The sequence below is a fragment of the Diplotaxodon limnothrissa genome, linkage group LG23, assembly GCF_057381915.1.
Source record: "Diplotaxodon limnothrissa isolate DT_005_m linkage group LG23, D_limnothrissa_male_GT1.1, whole genome shotgun sequence".
Taxonomy (NCBI): Eukaryota; Metazoa; Chordata; class Actinopteri; order Cichliformes; family Cichlidae; genus Diplotaxodon; species Diplotaxodon limnothrissa.
Genome location: NC_140617.1, coordinates 6593533 through 6618912, shown reverse-complemented (window position 1 = coordinate 6618912; position 25380 = coordinate 6593533). Strand labels below are relative to the sequence as shown.

At 40.4% G+C, this 25380-nt stretch overlaps 1 protein-coding gene across 1 annotated transcript in view; it reads left to right on the top strand.

Annotated features, from left to right (window-relative positions):
* The window catches only part of ipo13b (importin 13b), a 29485-nt gene extending 5797 nt beyond the window's left edge, over positions 1–23688 (top strand). Inside the window, exons 3-23 of the mRNA XM_085347963.1 lie at positions 2811–2936; positions 3030–3386; positions 3909–4162; positions 7483–7623; positions 9671–9812; positions 10337–10503; positions 10799–10919; positions 11267–11414; positions 11539–11720; positions 11986–12012; positions 12235–12369; positions 13901–14053; positions 14443–14523; positions 14602–14739; positions 16278–16374; positions 18410–18462; positions 20002–20068; positions 20211–20269; positions 20415–20504; positions 20649–20830; positions 21835–23688. Coding sequence (XP_085204089.1) covers positions 2811–2936; positions 3030–3386; positions 3909–4162; positions 7483–7623; positions 9671–9812; positions 10337–10503; positions 10799–10919; positions 11267–11414; positions 11539–11720; positions 11986–12012; positions 12235–12369; positions 13901–14053; positions 14443–14523; positions 14602–14739; positions 16278–16374; positions 18410–18462; positions 20002–20068; positions 20211–20269; positions 20415–20504; positions 20649–20830; positions 21835–21931 — 2817 coding nt within the window. The 3' untranslated portion in view covers positions 21932–23688. The remainder of the gene's footprint in view (positions 1–2810; positions 2937–3029; positions 3387–3908; positions 4163–7482; positions 7624–9670; positions 9813–10336; positions 10504–10798; positions 10920–11266; positions 11415–11538; positions 11721–11985; positions 12013–12234; positions 12370–13900; positions 14054–14442; positions 14524–14601; positions 14740–16277; positions 16375–18409; positions 18463–20001; positions 20069–20210; positions 20270–20414; positions 20505–20648; positions 20831–21834) is intronic.
* Positions 23689–25380: the final 1692 nt, after the last annotated feature.

The window sequence follows — 25380 nt, the reverse complement described above, 5'->3', positions numbered from 1 at the left end:
TTTTTTTTGTTTTGTTTTTTACCTACACGCCCTTTCCCTTCCTACAGTGGTGAGGAGGCTAATGACCTTTGACAGTGTCTGCCAAGAGCTCGGCTTCCTCAGCTGAAGCCAGGTGGTGCAGGCATTTTGCGACCATCTGTAGATACAACTACCTCTATCAACTGCAAGTAAAATTGAGGGCCAGTGTTTTTAAGGATGTGGGTTTTCTTCTTTTCTTCTTGTTTTAAGAACCAGTTAACAGTAGACAATACAGTTGTTTGAGATTTTTGAGATGTCTCGTGTGATTTATAGGAAAAGACAAGCAGTGGTTCTTTGTCAACAGATTAAAGGAGCAAACTGAGCAGACTGTTTAGCATGGTGTGCTTTGATAATAAACCTCGGAAGGACAGAGCAGCTCAGACACAGCGCTGTTCAGGATTAAATAAGGAGAAGTCTGCGATCACACAGTGGAGTTAAAAGCTGCTGTTTATGACTCGAATTACATCAATGGCACAGTGGAACTGACTAAACCGTTTTTTATACACCCAATCTTTTTATGTTTGATCTATGTCTTAATTGGTATATGAGTTAAAGCTGGACCTGAATATTCATCTATTCAGATTTGCATTAACATTTTCCTCTTGGATGAGCAGTTCGCTCTCAGTTATGTATACCCTAGTAACTTCATAGATCTTGTTGTATTATAACTTTAACTAATAGCTGTCCCTGGTACCAGGCTCCTTGCACTCTTGCTTCTGTTAACTTTATTGAAGAGTAGTGTGTTTTCAGTTTTACCTAAATCCAGTAGTTTTGGGCAAATTCGCACATAAATATTTGTGTTGATTGTGAGATTTGTGAAGTCAGACACTTTTCTCTAGTAAAGCAAACTGCAATCCTCCCCTGAATTATCATATTTTATTCAGATAATGAGCACAGAGAAGCAGAGCTACTCCTAGATGGGTCTGTTGCTAGTGTTTGTATACGATCATGTGAGAAGGACAACAAGGTGCTGAGTGAAATGATTACACTCAGTGCTAATCATCAATAAAATGAGATTTAAATGGTTTAAAAAAACAGAACATCATTAGAAGAAAGCTGGTCAGTTATTTGTGGCATCTCGCAAATAACTGAGATGCCACAAATAACTGAGTATATGGGAAACATTGCCTATTTTCCATATATGCTTCCCAGGTAATGTTTCCAGGAAAATACTGCCGATAGGTCTATATACATCACAAATGGATGGATTAGCTGATCTATATTAATATTGAAATTATTTTTCCTCTCTCTAAAAATGATAAATGTCCTAAGAATCCAGTTATAGTTGGGGCCAAATTGCAAAGATCCTGCCAAATCACAGCACAACATTCATTTTTCATACATTTTGCCATGGAGATTTTTCTACATCAGTGGTTCTCATATTTTCTAGCATGCTACACTTGAAGTGAAACATAGTTCACACCCCTCAATTTATAAGTTGTTAACAGTAATGCAGGTTGAATTATAGTTAAAGGTTAGCACAAAAGCAGCAGTAAACCGTTGTCCTTATTTTCCCTACAATTTATCAGGCTTAGTTTCTCTCCACGTGTCAACAGTCCTCAATCGTGGTATATGTGGTTTAAAAAAAAAGAGGTTTCATAGCCTGTTATCACTTATGTTTCTCTGAAACTGAAGATAGATGTTAAGTATGAGCTAAGAATAAGTAAAGGCCCCTTACCATACATATGGCTCCTATAGCTCTTGCTATAGCATCTGTACAGCTATGTACAGATGCTACCTGACTGTGCAAACAGTCAGCTCATTAACAGCCAGCAGCCGTGTTCAGAGTAGTATAGTGAGTAGAGACAGATAATTGCAGTGGAGGATGACAGACATTTAGAGAACATCACCTGAAACTCTGCCTCTAGTCAGTATTGACTTTGTATTGATAGTCTTTTTTCAGCTTTAGTTGTATTGTTGTCCTTTGTAACCTGTCATGTTTTTTTGCTGTATTGTTAAACCTTCCCTTTTCTACAACATTATATTTTGGGGTAAAATGTAAATCCTAGAAGAAATGTGAGGAACAGAGGCATGGGAAGAAACCAGATGGACAGTTAAGGCTCGAGGAAGAAAAATAGAGAGATGAACTGTCAGAGAGAAAAGAGGAGAGCATGACTGGTGGTGGAGGAAGTGATGTGAGCAGGCTTCAGGGGTAAAAGACAAGGATCAAAAGCTCACTGAATAGATTTTTTTTGCTTCCCTGAGACACTATGTGCTGGCAGCCAGCTGTTTCAGTTCAGTGAGCATGTATGTGTGCTAGTGCGCTTGTGTGCGAGACAGAGAGGAGGAAATAAAAAGGCATTTTTTGCAGAGTAGTGCCTCCGTATTTTGTCTAGCATTGTCAGGATTAGAGGTGTCTGTTTAATTAACACTGCATTTTATTTTCTTGTATTGCCCTCTCTCACACTCATCCCTTATCTTTTTTTTTTTCTTTGGCTCTCTCTGCACTCAAGTACTCAAATTACTCAGAGCTACATTTCACAGAGTCCTGTTTTCAGGTCATTGCTTTCTCAACTCTTCAGATTTTGGAGGTAACCTGTCTATTTGGTGTTTATGTGTTGCCAAGTGAGAAAAGATTCTCATTTCTCAAGGCATCAAGGCCTTTCCAGCATATAAGCGCTCAAAGGAATGCATCTATTCGCAGCAGGTCTGTTTGCGGACACCCACTGTTGTGACTGTGGAGTGTAGTTGCAAACATTTCTCACAAGAAAGTTGTTCAGATCCTTCATGGTTCAAGACTGTATGGATTGGTTTCACTGTTTAGTATTATTCTTCTCTTTTCTTTTTCATAGGCACTCCACCAGTTGTACTATGACCCTAATATAGAAAACAAGAATCTGGCCCAGAAATGGCTAATGCAGGCTCAGGTCTCGCCTCAGGCCTGGCAGTTTTGCTGGGCCCTCCTGAGCCCAGAAAAGGTACATGGTACACAGACTCTCACAAAGACACACATAGATAGAAGAAACTAAGATATTTTCTGTAATTTGCATCCATCTTTTCTTCGTTCACAGGTTCCAGAGATCCAGTACTTTGGCGCTAGTGCACTTCACACCAAGATCTCTCGGTACTGGTCAGATATCCCCACAGACCAGTATGAGTCTCTGAAGAGCCAGCTGTTCTCCCAGATTGCCTGCTTCTCCTCTGGCTCCAAGATGGTGCTCACAAGGCTGTGTGTGGCATTGGCCTCTCTGGCACTCAATACCATGCCTGAGGCCTGGCCTGGCGCAGTGGCAGAGATGGTGCGAGTGTTTCAGGAGGACGGGGGAGGAGTGGACGGACGGGCACGCTGCCTTGCATTGCTAGAGCTGCTCACTGTCCTGCCTGAGGAGTTCCAGACCAGCCGTCTGCCCCAGTACCGGAAAGGACAGGTATCTCTCCAGGCACCCCTTTCTCCTATCTTTGCATCCACTGCAGGTTTCCCTATATTAAATATTTTTTTAAATTTTTAACTCTTTTACTCTGTCCATGCATCTTCAGAGTGTTAATAGTGCTTTATAAGATTTTTTTTTGTTGTGGAAATGTGGAAAATTTAAAAAACTTAAACGGCTCACATGCCAGTAGCGACTTCTTGTAGTATTTTATGCAGCCCATGTATTCAACCAGAGTTCATTTTATGCTATGATATGACAACACAAGACTAAGAAAGCTTTAACATTTTTTGCATTTTAGCTACCTCACATTTCTTTCTTTCTTTTATTAAATGTTTTTGAACAACAGTTCTTTCTTTTGACTGGATTTTTTAACTACAGAGATGTTTGTGAGAAAACAATGGTTTATATTCCAAAAAGTATGGTATCCAAGTATTTTATTGCCACCAAAATAAAAGAGACAAATACTAGACCTAAACAAAGCTTTAGCAGTATTAACCCTTTTTATCATTCTCACTCTAGGTTCGGGGAGCCCTGGGACGGGAGTGGGGGTCAGTGTGTCCCTTACTGCAACAACTACTGCGGCGGACAGACAGCCCGGGAGCCGTGAAAGCTCGCGTGCTACGTTGCCTGTCATCGTGGGTGCTGCTAGATGTGCCCCTCAGCGAGAGTGAAGGCCTGGTGCACGACTGCTTTAGTGCCCTGCCCGACCCAGAGCTCTTCGACACAGCAGTAGAGGCAATAGTCAATGCCATCTCGCAACCCGACTCCCAAAGGTGTGTACAAATGTTTGTAAATGTGCATTTATGTTTACCCATTAAAATGGGATTATAACTATAAGACGACATGATAACTATACTGCTACACAAAAGGTTGTGAGGAACTGGTGAAAATACACTGGAGACAAAATGAAAACAGTGAAAGAGAGAGATGAAAAAATCAGTAGCTTAGGGCTGAGAGCAGACAGGGTGGGCACTGGAAGGGCACAAGGGAGGGATGGAAAGAAAGAAGGAAGGAAGGAGGGAGGGATTGATACAGGGCAATCTGACAGCCAGGGGGAGGAGAGCGGCATTTCTCGGTTGGCTGGCGTTGCTATGGTTACAGAGCTGGGGAGAGATGTCATCATGCCCCGGTTGATTCAGACATAACAGGCACCCATTACCCCTCCCCTTAGAGACAGAAATCTAGAGGGAGGGGGCGATGGGGCGATGCAAAGAGAAGAAAGGATGCTAAGAGACAGGGGAGGGCAAGGGAAGGTGTGAGATGTGTGGAAGGATAAAAGGCTTCATCCTCCATACCTCTGCACGGCTGCACAGACAGAGGGTTGGACCTGTGAAGTTACTGTTGACAATTTGTTTTAAACAACCTGACATTATTCCTAGCAGATGGTAGGAGGACAATTAATGGCAGTGGAGTTACAGGTAGAACATCTTCAGTCTCAACATGACACACACAGCATAAAATAAGTATTTCCAGGCTCCTAGAATAGACTGTTACAAATGTTATCCTTCTGATTTCTTCTGATTTCCTTTTTTTCAGTTATGTTTTTGTTTTTTCTTTTTTTAATGTCATGGTTGTCAGCTCCTCCCAGAAGTCATGTCTTATTAGAAGCGTCTCCTGAGACACATGTGGCCGCTGGTTTTGTTGGTCCATTGTTTAATCATAAGGTTAAAGTAACTCCATAAAATAGTATCTGTTCATTAATGAATGAAAGACAAGGAAACGAATAAATCTGTTTTTCCATTATCCCTTAAAATACTGTCAAAGCCCACATTTTTTTCCATCCTTCACAATCGCTTTTTTAATTCTATTTTATCGCTTCTCTCACTCTACCTCTGATTCTTTGTGCTCTTCCTTTCCCCTTTCTCATCTCTCTCATCAGCACTAAGCCCTCCTCCCTGTCTCTTGTTCTCTCTTTCTGTTTAAACACATTACAGTCAACTCATTTAGGGGGATGCTATTGGTCCAGCTGCATCCTGTTGCCAGGCAACCCATTTCCCCTGTCTCAGAGTGTTGCAGTAATTGCAGAGGGGATCAGAGGTGGGGAGAGGGATGTTGGGGGGGGGGGGGGGGGGGGGGGGGGGGAGAGCTGGAATGAGAGGGAGAGAATGAAGGCGGAGTCAAGAAAGGCAGAAATTGTATAACATCATGGTAGGAGCTAAAGAGAAGAGGAGATAACTATAAGCGAGCGGAGAGGAGATGGCAGCAGGCTGTCTCAGAGGAATCTCCAGAATGAACAAACACACACATCCACACATGTGCAATAACACTAAGTGCAATAATCCTTTCTGGCATCGTTGTATTTTTACTCAGTTGTATATAGCATTCGTATTCTATTTTTATCTTATTGTATATTTTTATTCTATTTTATTCTACTGTATATAGTATATTATTTTATTCTATTCTGTACAGCTGTGTACTGTATTTATTCTTATTGTATTCTAATTTTTGCGTCATAACTTTTGCACTGTCCACTTCCTGCTGTGACAAAACAAATTTCCCACGTGTGGGACTAATAAAGGTTATCTTATCTTATCTTAGAATGTCATCTCAAGTAAAGGAAGTGGGGAAATGCATACAAATTCATTCTTCCCTTTTAATCACATGACATGCACACCAAGCCTTCCTTTTCTGAGCTAAAAGTGCATGACCTGCATTTGCAAAGCACCTTATTAAAAATGAATGATCTTCTGAGTGCATTAGTGCAGTCTACCGGTCACATGTACACACATGCGTGCTCGCACAGTCAGTTAGGTTAAGTGCAGTTCTCAGTGCAACTCATAGCATTACTTAGCTGAACACAGGATCTAGGCCAATAGATGTACAGGTATGAGATTATTAGATGGAGGCCATATTCATACACATGTGCTTCACAACAGGGTGGATCTCACTCAAGAAAAGGCTGAGTCAGCATGGGCAGCTTAATAGAGGGCTGGACTTCATACAGGACCATAGAACCATCTGCTTGACTCATAAAAGGGTCCTAAAGAAATTAAAATAATAAATCCTTTCTATGACCGCAGCAAGGGATACATTTAACGTGCAACACAGGAGGTACATTGCAAGGGGGGTCGGGTGGGTCTGGACACTTTTCCTGTGGCTGCTGTTAAATTACCACTGAGAAATATTTAATTAGTCAACATAGACAGGAAATCCATGTAGCTATCACAATTTAAAGATGACTTTTTTTTGCGTATGTCAAATAGATGTTTTTTGTTATTGTTGTTTTTTTAAAGATTAAAAAAACATTACTGGCAGATACTGATAATGGAAATAATAGTCAGTTGTGGCCTTAGTGTGCTCTAATCTAACCTACAGTTGATTAGGTTGAAATATTTGTTGTTGTTTTTTTATAATTTTGTGTGCTTTTCCAAATGCCGGTATAGTCCCACAACCTTGCTCTGTCATTGATAAATATTCATCGACCTGGACCAACCTCCGTATTGACTTTCTCGTAAAAGATGAAGCACAGGCTGCATGCCACAAAAACCCAGTGGGACACACGTAATATGGTTTACATGTATAGCATTCACTCATGCACATAATCTTCTAGTTGACATTCAGGAGCCCTTCATCTCCAAATGTCACTCTTTTTCTTGCTGTCATTAAAGACGACAGGAGAACTGATGTTGTATGATGTCGTCACATGAGCAGCTGTGAGGGGAGCGTGTGGTGCCGTGTGTCACGTCATACGTGTCTTTTAGCCAGAGTGAGGGAATTATAAATGGCTGAGACAGCAGGAAGAGGACAGAATCAAATTTGACAGCAGTGAAGCTGTGAGAAGAAGCTCTGAATAGATTTTCTGGTGGGATTTTTACGGTGGGTGTGCTAGATCAGAGGTTGGACTAACTTGGACTGAGATTTGATTTGAAATAAACACTTGTCTTGGAAAGGAGCAATAAATACATCAACCTAGCTGTGAGCAGTGTGAGTCAGGTTGATATACACCAGTTGAGAGTCCCTAGCCTTGCATCCTGTGTTTTATCTGCTGTATTAAAAAAAAAAAAAAAAAAAAAATCATTTTTATTAAACTTTGCAGTTTCATAAATACTGATTGTAGATGTTCTTTGTATTCGTTTGTGTTTATGGGTTGCAGATATGTGAACACTTTGTTGAAACTGGTCCCTCAAGTGCTGGCACTCCAGGAGCAGCTCAGAGAGGCTGTTCAGAATGGAGACATGGAAACCTGCCACGGTATCTGCCGGATCGCCGTCACATTGGGAGAAAACCACTCCAGGTGTGTGTTTATTATAGCACAAACACTTAAAAATAAAGTGATCTTGGTCAGTATTGTTGCTATTAATATTTCAAGAAATTACTTGCCCTTGAAATTTTGAAAGTGGCACTACCTTAACCTACCTTCTTAGGTTACAGGAAATACGAGTTATTTAGTTATTTTTTTGAAGTGGTCTTTACCTTTTTGTGTTTCCACACATAAAGGTAAGCATGGTTTTGGGGGAAGGGACTTCTGAGTGGCCATGAAAAAAATCTTAAAAAGCACTTTTTGTTAGTTCAATTTAGATAAGACAAACAACACAAACGGTATTTAAAAGTGAATCTAGATTTAAAAAAAAAAAAAACAACAACAAAAAAACCCCCTCTAATATTAATATAGAGTCCAGAGCAGCATTGGAATTGAAAAAGTGAGAAGAAGCAGGCTGTGGTGGTTAAGCAGCCTAGAAAGTGAATGAAGAGCAGAAGAGGTATTATACAAAGCACTGAATTGGAGAACTGCTTTTTATTTTCTGATTGGTTACTGCGCATATTCTAACACAGCCAACCCCAACACGGTCATCCTGGAAGGTGCAGCTTGCAGAATTTTCAGAGCCAAAGACCAGGCTTCATCTTCATTCTTTATATACAGGCCTCATCCTATCCTCAGTGGCTGCTTTGTGTGTCTGATTCGGTGCTGTCACGCAGACGTGCATCTCTGACAAAGACAGGGAACAGAAAAGAAAGATGGAGACAGCTGAGACATAACCTCATCACTTTTCTTTCTTTCTTTTTTTAAAATAAATTCCTGGGTGTGAAAACAGCTTCTACAACAATAGCAGACTAATTTCCATTTTCATGGGTCTTCAGTGCAGCAGAGTTGCACGAAAACAATGCTTTTTCAAAGTCTTTACAAAGTTATTGAGAAAAAAACTTCCTCCTACTTTGGAGTTGGGATGGGTACCGGTATCCGGTGCCATTATGGCAAGTGTAGTAGGCGGGCCCTTTTAGAGCAGAGCTACAGATTAAAAATGCCCAAGGTGAAGGGTCAAAGTCTGGCTGTACTTCACAGCAAAAGATGCAAACTCAGCAGCCTGCAACAAGTGCTTTAAGGTGATACTGTGCAAAGGAGGTGACTCCTCGAATCTGATGAAACACCTGGTGACTTATAGCATTTTGTTAAAAGCCGAGAAATGCGCCGTATTTGATAGCTTGCTGCGAGACCTCACATCGTGCACATCTACTGCGCATGGGTTGCCTGTGACCCGGAGTTAGCAACATCCCCCAAAAACCCAAAGAGGAGAGTCCTGGCCCCTAGCCCTGCCAGTGCAGCAGAAATGATGATGGATGATGATGCAGCAGCAGCCGTTCTTCTCTGCGTGAGTAGCTTAATGTTGTTCGTGTGTAATTTACGTTGAGTAGGCTAACCACGTTATTACATTAATGCACATAAGGTGAACTAGCAAACACCGTCGTAGTTACATGCGGCTGTCTTCTTGTTTGATGGCAGATACTCCCTTCACCCTGGCCAAAAAGGCTAAAATGACCAAAGAAAAAGTGGAAAACAGTTAAACATGAGAGGTTTTTGGACGAAGTTTGTGTTTTTTCCATTGATTAAGCACTGCTTCCAGCCAAGAGTGATGCCATAAATCCCCTATAGCGGCAGAAAAGGCTAACATTGTTATCTTTTTACAAAAAAACAGCTGAACATGAGGTTTTTGGACCAATTTTGTGTTTTCCATTCTTTAAGCACCGGTTCGAGCACCGTTTAAGCACCGGCACCGTTTCAAAAGTACCGGTTTGGTACTGGTACAGATAAAACCTAAACGATACCCATCCCTACTTTGGAGGGGAATAAACCCCAAATTAAATCTTGGTTTTTACTGAGCTCAGTTTGTATGAAATAAATCATGCTTTAAACTGTCTTTACACTGTCAGCGTTTTATGTGTTGTTTAAAGAGAGGAGTAGTCTAGTTTAAATGTGTACTAACTTCACTGTGCACTTGCCAAATCACACCTTTCTTCTATCTCTTTCTTTTTCCCTTTACACTCGTCTCTCCCACTCTCTCCAGGACTCTGTTGGAGCAGGTGGATCACTGGCAGAGCTTCTTGGCTTTAGTCAACATGATCATGTTTTGTACAGGCATCCCCGGCCACTACCCAGTCAATGAGACAACGAGCTCCCTCACACTCACCTTTTGGTACACGTTACAAGTGAGTGATGTTCAAATCAGATCTGTACCTCAAGGTTAGATTCTTACAGTATATAAAATGTGTTTATGGGTAATCCCAGTAAGTCTAGATGTTTCTGCTAGTCATGTCTTTACTGGGCATTCAAAACCATCCCTTCCATTAAGTTTTGCTACCTCTTCCATAGTATCACAAAGCTTGCAATTCACTTTTAACAGACTTCATGAGAACATGAGTCATTCTGCACTTCATATTGCACAAATAAACTCTTCTTCGGGCTGTCATAGGTCTTTGTCTTCATTTTTTAAATTATTAATTGCAGCTCTGAAATCATTGGGTTTTGTCTTCTATATTATCTGTTTCATGGTTGGTTTCTATTTGCAGAGCTTGGGTAATTGTGTTATTATTGTAAAATCTAAACTATTAACCAAAATCAGTTCTTGTTTTTTTGTGAACTTTGTGTGAGTCAGATAGATACCTTGGAAGTATTTCAGTCATTTTATGTAAAAGACCATCGATTTGATTCTTCTTTATCTCTTTCTTCTCAGGATGAGATCATGTCATTTGAGTCAGACAAACAGGCCGTATATCTGCAGGTCTACAGGCCAGTGTATTTCCAGCTGGTGGATGTCCTGCTGCACAAAGCCCAGTTCCCCTCTGATCAGGAGTATGCATCCTGGTCCTCAGATGAAAAAGAGCAGTTCCGAATCTACAGGTGTGTTTGTTTGCTTTTGTGTTTGCGCATTTGTATGCATGGATCTGTCTCAGTCTATTGTACAAGCCCGTTTGTGCCACTGCTGTTGTGTGCAAGTGTTTCGGTGATGGTCTAAGAGTTTCAGAAATTACTCACTGACAGGATGATTGGTCAACAAATGAGCATGTATTCCTCTAATAGACTCTCACTGAACTGACAGCTGAGAGGGCAAAACCTGTCTTGTAAACAGATCAATGGATAAGGTTTCTAGAGTCCGTGCCCCTAAAATGTCTGTCTGTGCACGTTTGTCCTTCAGAGTGGATATCTCAGACACACTCATGTATGTGTATGAAATGCTGGGATCTGAGCTGCTGAGTAACCTGTATGACAAACTGGGAAGATTGTTGACTAATGCAGAGCAGCCTACATCATGGCAGGTGGGTGAGACATAGACACATAAACAAGCAAAGAAGTAATCTAAGCTATTTTCAGTTTCTTTCAGTGTTGCAAAAGAGCCTGGACTGAAAATGTGTCATGGCAGATATAATTCTTTTTTGAGGCTAGCACCTGTAGACTTATATAACCTAAATAGACGTAAAAGCGAAATGTGTAATCACAAAAACAAAAAACATTTTGATTTCAGTTTTGAATTATTTTTTCTTTCCAATGTTTTATTTATTTATCACTTCTTCTTCTTTTAATCCATTCCTTAAGCTATTATAATTGCGTCACCTTTCTTATTTTGTACACAAATACATTGATACGCTTCTTCTTCCTCCTTCAGCACACAGAAGCTTTGCTGTATGGCTTCCAGTCCATAGCAGAGACGATAGATGTGAATTACTCTGACGTTATCCCAGGCTTGATAGGTCTCATCCCCAGAATCAACATCAACAACGTCCAGTTAGCAGACACAGTGATGTTCACAATAGGTAAGACAATAAAGATAATAAAATGAATATCAAATGTAAATAATGGTAATTCATGTGACTAGACAGTTGTGGTGCATACAGAAAAAACACACAAATAGTTTGTTGATCTGTATCTGAATTCTAGGTGCTCTCGCTGAATGGTTGGCAGACCACCCAGTGATGCTTAGCAGTGTCCTTCCCTTGGTGCTACAAGCTTTAGGAAACCCAGACCTTTCTGTGTCTTCAGTGTCAACCCTCAAGAAAATCTGTAGGGAGTGCAAATATGACCTACCCCAATATGCGACAAACATAGTCGCTGTCTCACAGGTGTGTGGATATTATACGCTTGTGTACTTTCTTCCAAATTGTTCCAGGATTTGAGAAGTTGATAATCTAACTGCTTCCTTCTTCGTTTTTGGAAGCTAAGGTGTTGCAGATTTTTGTAATGTTCTTGTTTTCCAGAAATAAGTACACTTTGAACTGACTTCAGTTGGATTATTTTGGATTACTTTTTTATTGCTATTTTGAGATGTTTTTGTTGAGCTCTCAAAATCATACAGCCTTCTTTCTCTCTCTCTTTTTTTCCATCAAGGAGGTGCTTATCAAGCAGATACACAAGGTCAGTATTTACCGTGTCACGTTCAGTCTCTGTCCTGGCACTCAGTTTAGAAGTGACAATTAAATGAGAAAAGCTGTGAAAGGATTATGTGACATGTTTGCAGCCTGTAGTCTGAAGATTATGTGTTGTGCAACAATCTGTTAGCTATGTCTGTATAGATCTTTGTGATGATTTAAAGCTTGCTTAAACTAAAGCTAAACCTACGATTCCTTCCTCTTGCAGACAAGTCAGTGTATGTGGCTCATGCAGGCTCTTGGCTTTCTGCTCTCTGCTCTCCCCGTGGAAGACATCTTAAGAAACCTTCACTCTCTCATAACCCCCTACATTCAGCAACTGGAGAAACTAGCAGATGAGACGGTACGTATACAAACCAACGTGAAACGGCACACACAAACAGAACGCAGGCACAGTTGGATTCTGGCCAATAGGAACAGGCCTTGTGTCTGTGTGGTGTCACTGCAGTGGAACATATCTCTGCGGGACCAGATTGGATTTGACCCTGCACCATGGGCTAGTGACTCACATGGAAGTAGCAAAGACACCCTTTCTCTTACTCATGGAAACATCCACAGGATAAAAGCAGAGTTGGGAAAATAAAATTGCCTACACCAATGTACTTACAGTAGGTCATGCTTGTGAGCAAACAGTCAGGCAAAAGAAAATTCATGACTCTGTTTAAATGTTACATCCAATAAACTGTCATACTGGATAGTACAAATATAGAGCTGTTCCTGTCTAAAAATAGTCTGATATTTACTGTTTGTGGAACAGAACAGGTTTTCTCCTGATCGCTTGTTTTTGTGTGTGGTATTGTTTGTTTTTATCAGTACAGACCCTGGATGGGCTGAATAGAGATGTCAGTTTAGATGAAGCTTTTCATTTCTGTGTCTGTCTCTGGCCCTGTCTCACCTCCCATCCTTCACAAAATACGCACACACAGTCAAACCATGTCTTACCCATCCTCGTTTCCTCCCCCTCTTATTGTTTTCTGTCTTGCTTTTTGATGTATCGGCATTACATCAGACTAGGAAATCAGGTGGTGTCTGGTGCCGGACAAATAGTGGCACCTAGTGGGGAGACCTTCGGGTTGCATTACGTCAGGGGTGAATGACCATGACATGTGATGGGGGAATAAATAACTGATGGAGGCACTTGGGGGCTGTTGAGAAGCATTTGTCCATGAACTGTAGTTCAGCTGCAGTTGTTGCAGGATTAGCATGGGACTGTCAATGGATTTGAAGGAGACATAAAAGATGTGGCTCTTAGAGGGTGTGGCAACTACATGTTTGTTCTCTTTGTTGCAATTTGGTTGTTACATCTCCACCAAAAATGGCAATTATTAACCACTGCCTGTGAAACTCCTACTAATGTTTTTACCTGTGATGGTGTGTTTGTGCTAAGTGTGTTTGCATGGGTGGGTGTGATGATGCCTTTAAGAAAAGTGGTATGACAACAAGACAAAAAAAAATTTTAATTATTTTTTTCACTTGAAATTGTAATTGAAAATATGATAATTTAACAGTTTAATTGTAAAGATATAAATATGAAAGAACAAATTTAACCTAACCGTAACATTGAGTTTATTATTACTGAATAAATTATTTAGTGTCAAATTTCATTTATTGTTTTTATTTACACTTCACTTCTTACCGCCTTGAATTGTTGATACCTTTGAATCATTCTTAAAACTGTTTCTTCTGTTCGCAATTGTAATTGTGCCAACATGTCTTAGTTTTCAAGATTTGTTTGAGTCTTAAATAATTAAGCAGTTATAGATTTCAAGGCTGACACTAATGCTCTTAGTCAGTCTGGGTCCCGGCATTAGGTTGTAAATGAGCAAATTTCCAATTAGAAGTAATCTGTTTCTCTTTTTTCGTTGTTCCTTCAGCCTAATCCTTCTAATAAGTTAGCAATCATCCACATCCTGGGGCTGCTGTCCAACCTATTCACTACGCTCGACATTAGCAAGCAGGATGACGAGTCAGCGGACGGCTCAGCACCACCTGTCAAAACAGCCCCACCTCCACCAGGACCAAACCCGGTCAGTCACAGCACACAGTCATCACTTTAATTAGAAGTGTTGCGTGAATGAACAGTTTCTATGGCTGTCGTCAATGAGCTGAATCTGTATTTGTCAGATTTGAGCTAATATAAACACAGAGAGTGTACCATTTTACAGCTTTATAGCATGACACACTCTAGTTAAGTAGACATGGAAAGCAGTGAGATGCATAGCCCTTGCAGCCGTTTGACTTTAATTCTGTACAACGCAACCCCGTGCTGTCTCCGTCACTGAACACATCAGGATGTCACTGAATAAACTCATGACTGGGGATTTATACTTCTATTTATAACAATAACAATCATAGCCACACTATATGGACTCACAGATGTCAGCAGATTATGGTTAATGATGTCTGTGTGTTTCAGGTCGTGGTTGTTTTGCAACAAGTTTTTGCTCTCATACAGACAGTACTCAGCAAGTGGCTCAACGACTCACAGGTTGTAGAGGTGAGTTGTTAAGATGTGCAATGCATGCCTTTATATTTTGTCTATATTTTATGTAACTAATCCTGTAATATCCCTCAGGCAGTGTGTGCCATCTTTGAGAAGTCAGTGAAAACTCTGCTTCATGACTTTGCTCCCATGGTTTCTCAGCTAAGTGAGATGCTTGGGCAGATGTACAGTACCATTCCGCAGGCTTCAGCCCTTGACCTCACCCGACAGGTACACACACATTTTGGTCAGAGATTTAGACATATATGAGTATCTTTTCATTTGCTTTTAAAGCTCTAAAGCTTTGTTAAAAGTGGTAGTGTAGGAGTTACAGAGCTATGTGCCAGCAAGTCCAAGGTTAATGAGAATGCTAAATAACATTGTAAGTCATGATCCAGAGTTTTGGTATTTATTCATCACCAGACTTTCTAGTAGGATTTATGTTGCCACATAACTGAAACATGTTTTTATTACTGATTACATTTTCCTTCAGGAGGTTAAGCAAGAACACTATGAACCTATTAAAAGCAGTTACTGACAGTTTAGTGCTATTTATAATGTCAAATAAATGTGTTAGGTTTTTACTCCGCAGAAAAAGGTCTGGTGTATTTATTTACAGATGGTATTTAGTCCGATTTTTTTTATTATTTGCAGCTTCACAGCATATGTTTTAAGTTAAAGTTTGTAGCCTAAGCAGGAAGGTTTCTGCAGAAGAAACCTAATTTTTCTTTTTTCTTCCTTTTTTTTTTTTTTTTGTCCGTTTCTTTTAAAACTCAAATGCAAGTCCAGTTGAACGTGTGAATGTCTACTTACTAAACAAGTGTCAATTATGCCAATTTCCACAGATAAGAAAAATCCAGAAATACTGGAGGAATTAAAAGTAATAATACAAAGCTTGTTTTTATCTCTCCACTGGGTAACAGTAAAGAAAGAAAATAGAAGAATATGTGCTTGCCTTCTAAAATGAATCTAAAAAAATCCCTCCAGTCCCCAGCCACTTTGTTCGGTACACCTGTTCAGCTGCTCATTAACACAAATATCTAATCAGCCATCATGTCAGCAGCTCAGTCAGTTTAAGCAAGTGGACATGATCAACATGACCTGCTGAAGTTCAAACTGAGCATCAGAATAAGGGGTAAAAAGCTGATCTAAGTGGCTTTGATTCTGGTGTGGACAAGCTGGTGCGAGTATTTCAAAAACTGCTGATCTACTGGGATTTTTGCCACACAACTGTCTCTGAGGTTTTCAGAGAATAGTCCAAATGCCTTGTTGATGCCTCAGGTCAGATGGGAATTGCTGGACTGCTTCAAGCTGATAGCAAGGCAACTCAAATTACCACTTGTTACAAGCAAGGTCTGAAGAACATCTCTGAAAGCAGAACACATTGAACCTTGAAGCAGATGAGCGTTTGCAGCAGCAGGTCACACCAGGCATCACTCCTGTCGGCAAAGAATGAGAAACTGAACATAAAATTTATAAAACAGTCTCACAAAAATGTCATGAATATGAACCAAAATCTCTGAGGAATGTTTCCAGCACCTTGTTTAATCTATGCCACAATTAATTAAAGCAGTTCTGACAGGAAAAGGGGGCCGAGCTCAATACTAGTGAAGCCTACCTAATAAAGTGTCTGGTAGTCAGTAATTATCTGGTTAGTTTGTTGCCTGTTTAAAGTCCTTTCTTCATACTGCAGCCTGTTTTCCTTTGAGTAACCCAGTTTTTTATGTGTAAGTAAAAATAGTTTTTAATGTGAGGCCCTGCTGTTTCAGATGGTGCATATCTTTGCCAGTGAGACAGACCACTTCCCACCCATCAAGGCTCTGTTTGAGCTGGTTACTTCGGTAACACTGTCCATCTTCCAGCAAGGTAGGGGGTCCTGCAGGGGCGGGAGTGTCAGTAATATAAACGGTTTCTGTTAAAATCAGGTAGGTTTTTTTCTGAAAAAGACAGAAAAGCTGCACATTATTTGGCTCTAATTTAATAGTTAGTTAATCTTTCCTTTACATTCTGCAGAGGTAGACCTTTAAATCGTGGACGTATAATTTTCACAACATATTGTGATTTATTTTGGGGTTTTTTTTGTCAGGCACCTAAAAAAAAAAAAAAAAATTGCCTGAATGTGCACATGCTCCTTTTTTGAGTACATGTTTCTAGTCGTATTTGATTTGACAGTTTTTGATTTGGTTTAGCAGAGGTGGTTTTATTTCATGTCCATTGATGCTTCCTGCTAAGAATACTTGTGCAACATAGTAGATTTTGCTAACAGGTCAGCCTGGGAGCATAAAAAAGAAAACAACAAAAAAGGTTACAGGTCATCGGACTCCACAGTCGACCTTTAGACATTCACTCTAATTACTCAATAATGTGAGCGGAGTTGTCTGTCTGCTTGGTGTGTTGACAGAGAGTCATAAAAGCAGACCTTTTTTTCCACTTATGATTCAAGTCATTTTCAGATTATTGCTATCTGCTACTATCTTGTAACAGTTGAGATGTTGTCATGATTCTGTTCAATAGGGGAATTTATTTATTACATTTATTTGTCTTTTACATTTACAAACCAATGTAAGTATTTCATTGAGGAAAAGTTTCCTCATATGCGTAACCCGGGGGCTAGAGTGATTATTAAATATTTGACATAAATGGACATCTTCGAGTCGATATCTCCTCTTTCATTAAACATGGCTTTGAGTATTGTTGCCAAGTCTGTCTGATACTCCCCTTCCCTTTGTGTTGTCCCCTTTTCTTCTCCCCCTTTTCCTGTTTTGACTGATTAAGTAATGGCTGCCTCTCCTCCCTCCTCTAAACTCTTGTTTTCTGAGCAGGTGTCCTGCAGTAGTATTAGTACTGGATACAGTCACAGCAAAAAGACTAGCTTTTTTCAGTTGACATATAACATAGCAGGGAGGGCTTGCTCCATACGACTGCAACCACTGTTGTCCAAGAATTAGTCAGGCTCACTGTCACAAACCTTTTGAATAATCCTGAATTGTCTCGGAAGTGTTCCTGTGTGGTAGTGGGCTGGAGGAGGGTATCGAGCAGGAAACTTTGTTTGGAGTCTGGGAACAGCCAAAGCTGGGCGCTCACTACATCTGTTTTCTTTTATCCAGAAAAAAGAAAAAGTTGGAGTCCTTCCAACGTCAACCTTTCGCTATTGGATTGATCCCGAAAGTCAAAAATTTCAATGTGGATTCTTCCGCTTTTACAAGAGATGTGTGTTTAACTCTGCATCATATGTTTTCAGAGCCTTGTAGTCTGTGTCCAGCATAAAGGGAGGTCGTGATAAGTGAAGCTGTCCTTAATGTTAAATGTGATTCCTATTGATGCTGTGGGCTCTCATTTGAACCAATGGGGATGTTATTGACTAGTGCTGAATGGACCCTTTACAGTAACCTTCACCTCTGAGGTGCTCGTTTAAATGAGAGGAAATGCTTTGCTTGCTATTTGATGGTGTTGATGTCGGCGGCGCCTCATGAGGAGGAGATAAAAGAGGGTTCATTCTGGTTTGGTGCCTTTTTTTTTTCTCCTTGTTTTTTCCTCCTCCAAGCTGTAACAGTAACAGAGGTGCCTCCTGGGTTCCCACTCCAAACACACTTTTGTTCTTTTAGGTTTGTTCTTTTTCTCTCGTTACTTCTTTCCGTTTCTCTCTCCAAACAGACCCATGTCTTTGTCTTCTGCCTGTGTTTTGTTTTTGGTTGGTCTCTTCTTCCAAGACTCTGCCAAAGCTTCATATGCCCCTCCCCCCCTTCTCCCCTTCGTTCCTTACTCACGTGTGAATTATTTCAATGAAATATTTTTGAGTTCTCTTTTATTTCCACATGACTGTTGAATCTATTAAGTTGCTGTTTGTATATTATTCTTATTCTCTTATGATTTCTTAAGTTTCATCTTTATTATATTTTAGGACCCAGGGATCATCCTGATATTGTTGATTCATTTATGCAACTCCAAGCTCAGGTGTGTTTTTGGTTTCTTATTTCATTCACTTTGGGTTTCTCTCTCTTTCTCTTTTTCTAGTTCCGACCTGTTTCTCTGTCCTCTTCTCTCTCTATATAAATATACCCTTTTCTGTTCTTTGTTACATAGGCAAGGCAGTGGAATGTAACACACGAGGGGAATGTTTGAAAACGGGACGTTTGTCTCTCCTCAAACGCTTTTGATTCTAACAGTCTCCTCACCACAAAAACATAGCGCTGTACTCAAGTAGAGTTTTTATTTGCCCTGTAGAAATGAGCTTTATCTGTGCAGTGTGCCCAGTACAGTAAGGAAAAACAACCAAAATCCTTATTTTGTAAGTTCAGGTTATATTCAGGTAATCAGCTAATAAAACATTTTTTATGGCCTCTTGCAAAAATGCAGGATTTTCTCTTCTCACTGCCAAGTTACCATCATCACATAACCAGTCTTGTTTCAGTAAGATAACAGGGCATTTTTAAAATGACCCTGGGTTTTTTGGAAGGGTTTTATACCCTCTGATGTCTTAAATTCTCATGACACATGCCATGTAAACCCTTAACCAGTTACTACTTTATAACAAAAGAGCAAGAGGACTTGTTTGAAGTCATTTTGCAATAAAATCCACCACCTGACACACTTAAATCGTATTATGTCTTTAACCATTTTCCCTAAAGTCAACACCAGGGTAGATTTCCTCATCTGGAAAAAATAAATCCACAAACTCAGAACCTCAGAGGAAATATTTTAGTTGATGCGGCGCTCATGGGAAGGATGATGCAACAGTATGAGTATCAGCATTGTGGTCTCAGGTGACTGATTAGTCTCTGAGCTGAGTCCTCCTCTGAAGTCATTCCAGCCCAGAGCCAATCAAAGCCCAAATGAATTAATATTCAACTAATATTAATCAGTTCAGACAAATTGGCTGATGGCTCTCCCGTTTTATATTTTTGTCTTTCGTCTTCATTCTTCTTCCTTGGTTTTCTATCTTTGGATAGATCTGACCTTCATCTCTCCCTTTCCCTTTCCCTCTCTCCCTCTCTCCTCTCCTCCATCCTGAATGAGTTCATTATTATGAGATGAGTTGTCTTTCTCTTTATCTGCACATGTTAATTACTTACACACTTCTGTTGCATATTCAATCCAGTCAACCAAAAACAAGGAATGTAATGTTTGGAATACAATTGAGTTCAAGAAACGAGCCCAAAACCACCATTGCTTTTAGTTTGACTTAAGTTTTCAAATGATTTCAAAGTTTGATTTTGTGCAATTTGTTTGTTACACCTGCCGACTTCTGCATTGGAGGATCTCTGTATGAGTTTGCATATAGTTCTTCCTAAACAGACGGAGAGAGAGTATTGCAGCCTGGTAGGCAGATCTGGCTCCTTGCCCGTGTTGCTGTCAGATCTGACTACCAGGCTTAGCGGGTATTGTTGATACCAGAAATTTGAAGGATCTTATGCAGTGGAATGTGGTGAAGCAGTACCGATTGGGTCGGGCCGACAAAAACATACTCTGTTTAATTCCTTTATCTGCTTTTAGGCCCTCAAACGGAAGCCCGATTTGTTCTTGTCTGAGAGCCTCGACGTGAAAGCAGTGTTCCACTGCGGTAAGTTTGCACATGATTTAGACAACCATACACACTGTTGTGTGTTTTGCTACAGTTTCTGTGAATGTGTGCTTGTCAGTACAAAGTACAAATTGTAAATGTTTGACACCAGCCTTCAGTAGTTTCTGTCTCCCACTTCTAGGAGTTCTGTCACTCAAATTTCCTGAGGCTCCGACTGTCAAGTCAACGTGCTTGTTCTTTGTAAGTACAGACACACACACACACACACACACACACACACACACACACACACACACACACACACAGAGCTTAAACCATACGAGTGTGTTCAGAAGTGAGTCATTTGTCTTTAAATTTGACGATTCTCTCTGTGTTCCTGTCTTAGACTGAACTATTACCCCACTGCTCAGACGTGCCTCCATTAGCCAGAGTGGTGCAGGAGGACGGCAAGCTGTTGGTACAGGCCGTTCTGGAGGTGAGAAGCACCACATTCACACCACAGAAATGTTTCATCATTTCAGTGATCCTGCAGTTTGCTGTGTTATTACACTCCAAACTCTTCTTCCTCATTTACTGCGATTAAGTCCCTGATGTAATTTACCTCCTCTGCTCTCCCCAGGGCATTGGAGGTGGGGCGTCTCGGAGTCTGATGGACCAGTTTGCAGATGTGCTGTTTTGTCTGAACAAGCACTGCTTCTCTCTTCTCGCCGTGTGGTTGAAAGAGGCGCTGCAACCTCCAGGATTCCCATCATCACGGATCACAGCTGAGCAGAAAGATAACTTTTCACACCAGATACTCAGGTAACACCACTGGACACACACATCCATAATGTCATCCTTTTATTTGGTCTCACTGAGATTTAACATATGAAACAAATACAGAAACGCACAGTAAAATCGAGGGAGTGTGAGACTCACATCATATGCGATAACACTTTAAGAACAAGTAACATCACATTGACCAAGAGGACTGTTCTGCATCACCACCAACTCTGACAGTTTCAGGTCCTTCTGTAGATTATTCCAGAAAAAAGAGGTGCCATACTTCAAATTTCAAGTAAAATTCAAATTTTTTTTGTCACATAACATATGCATACACAGTATGACATGAGGTGAAATGCTTATTGCTGTGCCATGCCCGACCATTAAATTACCATTACTTGAGGCATTGTCACATCTGTTGTTCATTTACTCTGGTCCTAATCTGTTGATGAGTTTGTAAACTTATAACGTGTTCACTGTGATAATTTGTCACTACAAACCACGCGAGACTGTTCAGTATGATCATTGGCTAGATATGTCTGGAGTGTGAGCAACAACAGTAAATACGGATGCTGTGTTCTGAACTGTTGGAGATTTAAGTTAAGTTCACAGTTGCTAGCCCGTACAGACCACAGCACGTATATTGGACCTTGTTACTTCCCAGAATACACGGCATACATGCGTTTTTTGCTCAAACTGGAAATTTACTCCTGGTAGTTTGTTCAGATTGAGGTCAAATCACATTCACACCATAAACGAACCACACAAAACTACCTCCTCCAAAGTGTCTCAGTGCGGTTGGTTTTGTCTGCACCCGAGCGCGATTACTGTGTCACAGCTACACAAAGGAACGGCACCAAGGGGGAAAACAAACCAGAGTTCTGCTCTAAGTTTGGAGACAAATGTTTGTAAAATATGAGACTTTACTGATTATGCTTTAAACACATGTTTGCACACAAAGAAGGAAGCAGCCCAAGGAGCAATTTACATATACTTTATAATTGTTTCTTTTCTGCCTTCTTTTCTTCTCTATTGTTAAACAGAGAGCGAGTGAACAAGAGGAGGGTGAAGGATATAGTGAAGGAGTTTACGCTACTGTGCAGAGGTCTCCATGGTACAGAGTACGCCGCTGAGTACTGAAACTCTACCCTTGAACTTTTACCTAACCATGACCTGTCTTCAGTGCAAAACAGCTGGATGCCACAACTACACAGTTCTCTTGAACCCCTTCAGCGAAGATATCATGAAATGATTGTAATGTAACCGAACCCGCTGCAGAACAAGACATGAAACCATTCCAGTGCAGACGCGCCATTGGATTAATGGACAAACATTAAATCCATGGCTCTAGAGAGGCCATGATTTCTTTTTTCTTTTTTTGTTATAACCTTGATTGTTTCTCTCGCCCACTTGCCTCTCTTCTCTTACTTAAAGGTCTTTTGTTAAGTCAAGCTTTGAGGAGAAGTGCTGCCACACATCTCCTTTTCTCTCTGTCTTGTTCTGCCTTTCTAGATCTTCCTGTGGTTCCTAGATTGTTTCCTGGTGATTAGCATCCATATGAAATGGTAGTGGTATCGTACGTAGCTACTTAACATTATTTTCAAAATGAATCAAATTAATTATATAAATGTATATGTATGCACATATATTAAGACAGTGGTTTTCAGTCCTGCTGCTGCTATAAAGAAAGGAGAAAAGGACCAATCTTAGGGGGAGAGGCGGGGGATTCTGCAGGAAGACTGACGTCGATATAATATTTAGTCCTACTCATGCCCCTTGTGATCTCTGCATTTGCCAAATTATCATGGATCTTTCATTTTTGTGTTTTGTTTTTAAATAAATGCCTTTTATGGGATTTATATGGAGACAGAAAGCTGAAGACCACATTAACTTGGTCAGTCTTGCCCTGCCCATTGTGTACAGGGCTGTACCTCATGTACATATGATTCCACCCAGTCATATTGCAGTCTCCTCAGGTTTGTAGATAGTGGGTAATGCAGTGGTCCCTTAGGTGAAGCAGGGCTGCCTACAGTAACAAAATGAAAGGAAAATAAATTGTAGTTGCTGGAAGAGAACGCGGCCCAAGATGTAAATGAAGAAGGGACTGCTGGGAGGGAATAATAATCCTGACGGTGGACTGCTTAGTCACTGTAATTGTGCAAAAATATTAATCAACTTGTGCATATTAACAGTTATTGCTGAACACTTATGTGTATTTGAGTGTATGCGTGTGTTCATACCTGTATGTATGAGAGGTTGTGCATGAATGTGTGCGCGTGTGTCTGCACAGATTATATCTTTTTCCACTTGTTTAGTGCACTTATATCAGACCTACAGTTCACATGCATAATTTCTGCCGGTTTTTTAAAGAAAGAGCCCAGTCATCCATTCGTATCTTCATACCACTCTTATTCAGCTTACTCTCTTCATTAAAACTGACCATGCACGGCCAAATATTTCACCTATGCTGCTCACCAGCAACCACACCCATCTATTAAACCTCCTTTTCATGTGGAAAATCATTGCTGAGATTCATCCGTCTTATCTGTTATTGACACCAACTACTGCTCTTAACGAACTGCTTGCAAACAAGCTACCCAGAATCCTTTTACCCACCTGGGTCACTGCCTTGGAGAGGACCGAGAAGGATTAGAGAGTTCAGTAACAAATTGCAAGACCGCTGAGAAAGTTTTTTTGAAACCGACATTCTGTGCTCATCTAATATGCCTGAGACATTATTGGTGAAGTGATGCGAGGGCTGTAAAATACACTGTCTAGTGAATCAGCAGGACCAGCTGACACCTAATAACACTCAGCATTTGAAATGTACTTTGTGGTCTCTGATAAAACTTTATCTCAGTCTAATCCTTCTGTCTTATCCGCGGTGCCTGCAGACATGTAGCATGTATGTGTTTTTGTGGGGAGGGGGTGGGTGGGGGCGAGGTAGGGTAGAGATGCGATTTGTGGAGTGAGATCCGAGGCATGAATCGGCTTTGGAGTGAGCTGTTCTGCTTCAGAGTCTGATATGAACTGTGACGTCGAACGCCGATCCTCTGTCGGTGTTTCGCTCTTACTCTGAGGCGAGGAAATGAACAATGTTTGTCACAGTTTAAAGAACGACTTGTAGGTGGAGGGGAGGGAGGTATGAAATGTACTTGGTTTTTTTTGTACCTTGGCTTTAATTTATTAAATATATCTAAGACTGCAACTCTTGACTTTTTATGTGTGTGTGTGTGGGAGTATTTTTGTTCTTTTCCTTCAACACTTGCATTAAAATGTCTGCAACCTCCTGCATATATTTTCCAATTTTCAAAACGTTTTACACAACTAAGAAAATGTCTTCAATTGCTTTGTTTTTTATAGCTTGAGAGAGTGAGCCTATTATGCGAATTTACAACTCCATATTTCTGTTTTTGGACTGCACCAGAGCAGCACTGTATTACTCACAGTTCAAAATAGTAGTTATTTACCTTATTCTGCTCCTGGGTGCAAACCCAGTGTATCCTATCCTCTCTCTTTAATGTCACCTTTAGTTAGAGCCAACTCTTTTCTGATTGGCTGTACCTGGTACATCAAGTTTAAACAGCAGTTGGGGGCTATTTCTTTACTCACAACATGAATTGTGTCCCTGAGATGACTATATTACCTGCACCCACAGCAGCTTTTTGCTTACAGGGTTTATTTGCACATATATTTGAATGGTAGCGTCAGAATTTGGCATAAAGAACATGAAAACATGGATCTACCCTGCCTTGTATCAGGCTTGTGATTGTGTTGTAATGATGTGGGCAATACTTTCTTGGCACACTTTGGGCCCCTTAGTACCAAATGAGCATTATTTTAAGGCCACAGCTGACCTGAGTATTGTACCTATCTTCTGATGGCTGCTTCCAGCAGGCTAGTTTGTGGTGTCACAAAATTTAAATGAACATGAGAGTGAGTCCTCTGTACTCAGATGGCCTCCACAGTCACCAGATCTGCAGCAGCTGTGTGATGTTTACTAGCTTACTGTGGACTGAGATCTCTGAGGAACTTTTTCAGCACCTTGTTGAATTTTTGCCACAAAGACCCGAGGCAGGAAAGATGTGCAGGGTGAGTTTATATGAGAAGAAATAAGGAAAACAGTAATTGGCTCCCTTGAGCTGTATACAATTCTTCAGGATCACCGGGACAGGATGTTAGAAATACTAAGATTAATAGTCGAAGTAAACCCCCAAAGTTTTCCAGCATGAAGATCTAAATGACATGCCCCCCCCCCCCCCCCCGTTCTATTAATTTCAGCTTGTTCTGAATCATTTTAAATAAAAAGATTCTTTTCATGTGTTTTAGAAATTTTAAAAGGAAAAGTACAAAATAATTTACAAGTTGCTTCCCTGTTGGCAGTTTTCACATTAAAAGTTCAAAGCCTCCCAAAATTCACTGACATCGCTGAAACTTCTAGTATGTTTGCTGATAATGATAAACAGACTGCCATCAACAGGATTTACAAAGAGGATTTATATAAAATAAAGAAATAACCTGTTTTGAAAGCATTATCCTCCTTTTGTCCTTTTTGCCCACTTAAAATATCTTTATAGGACTGTTGTGCA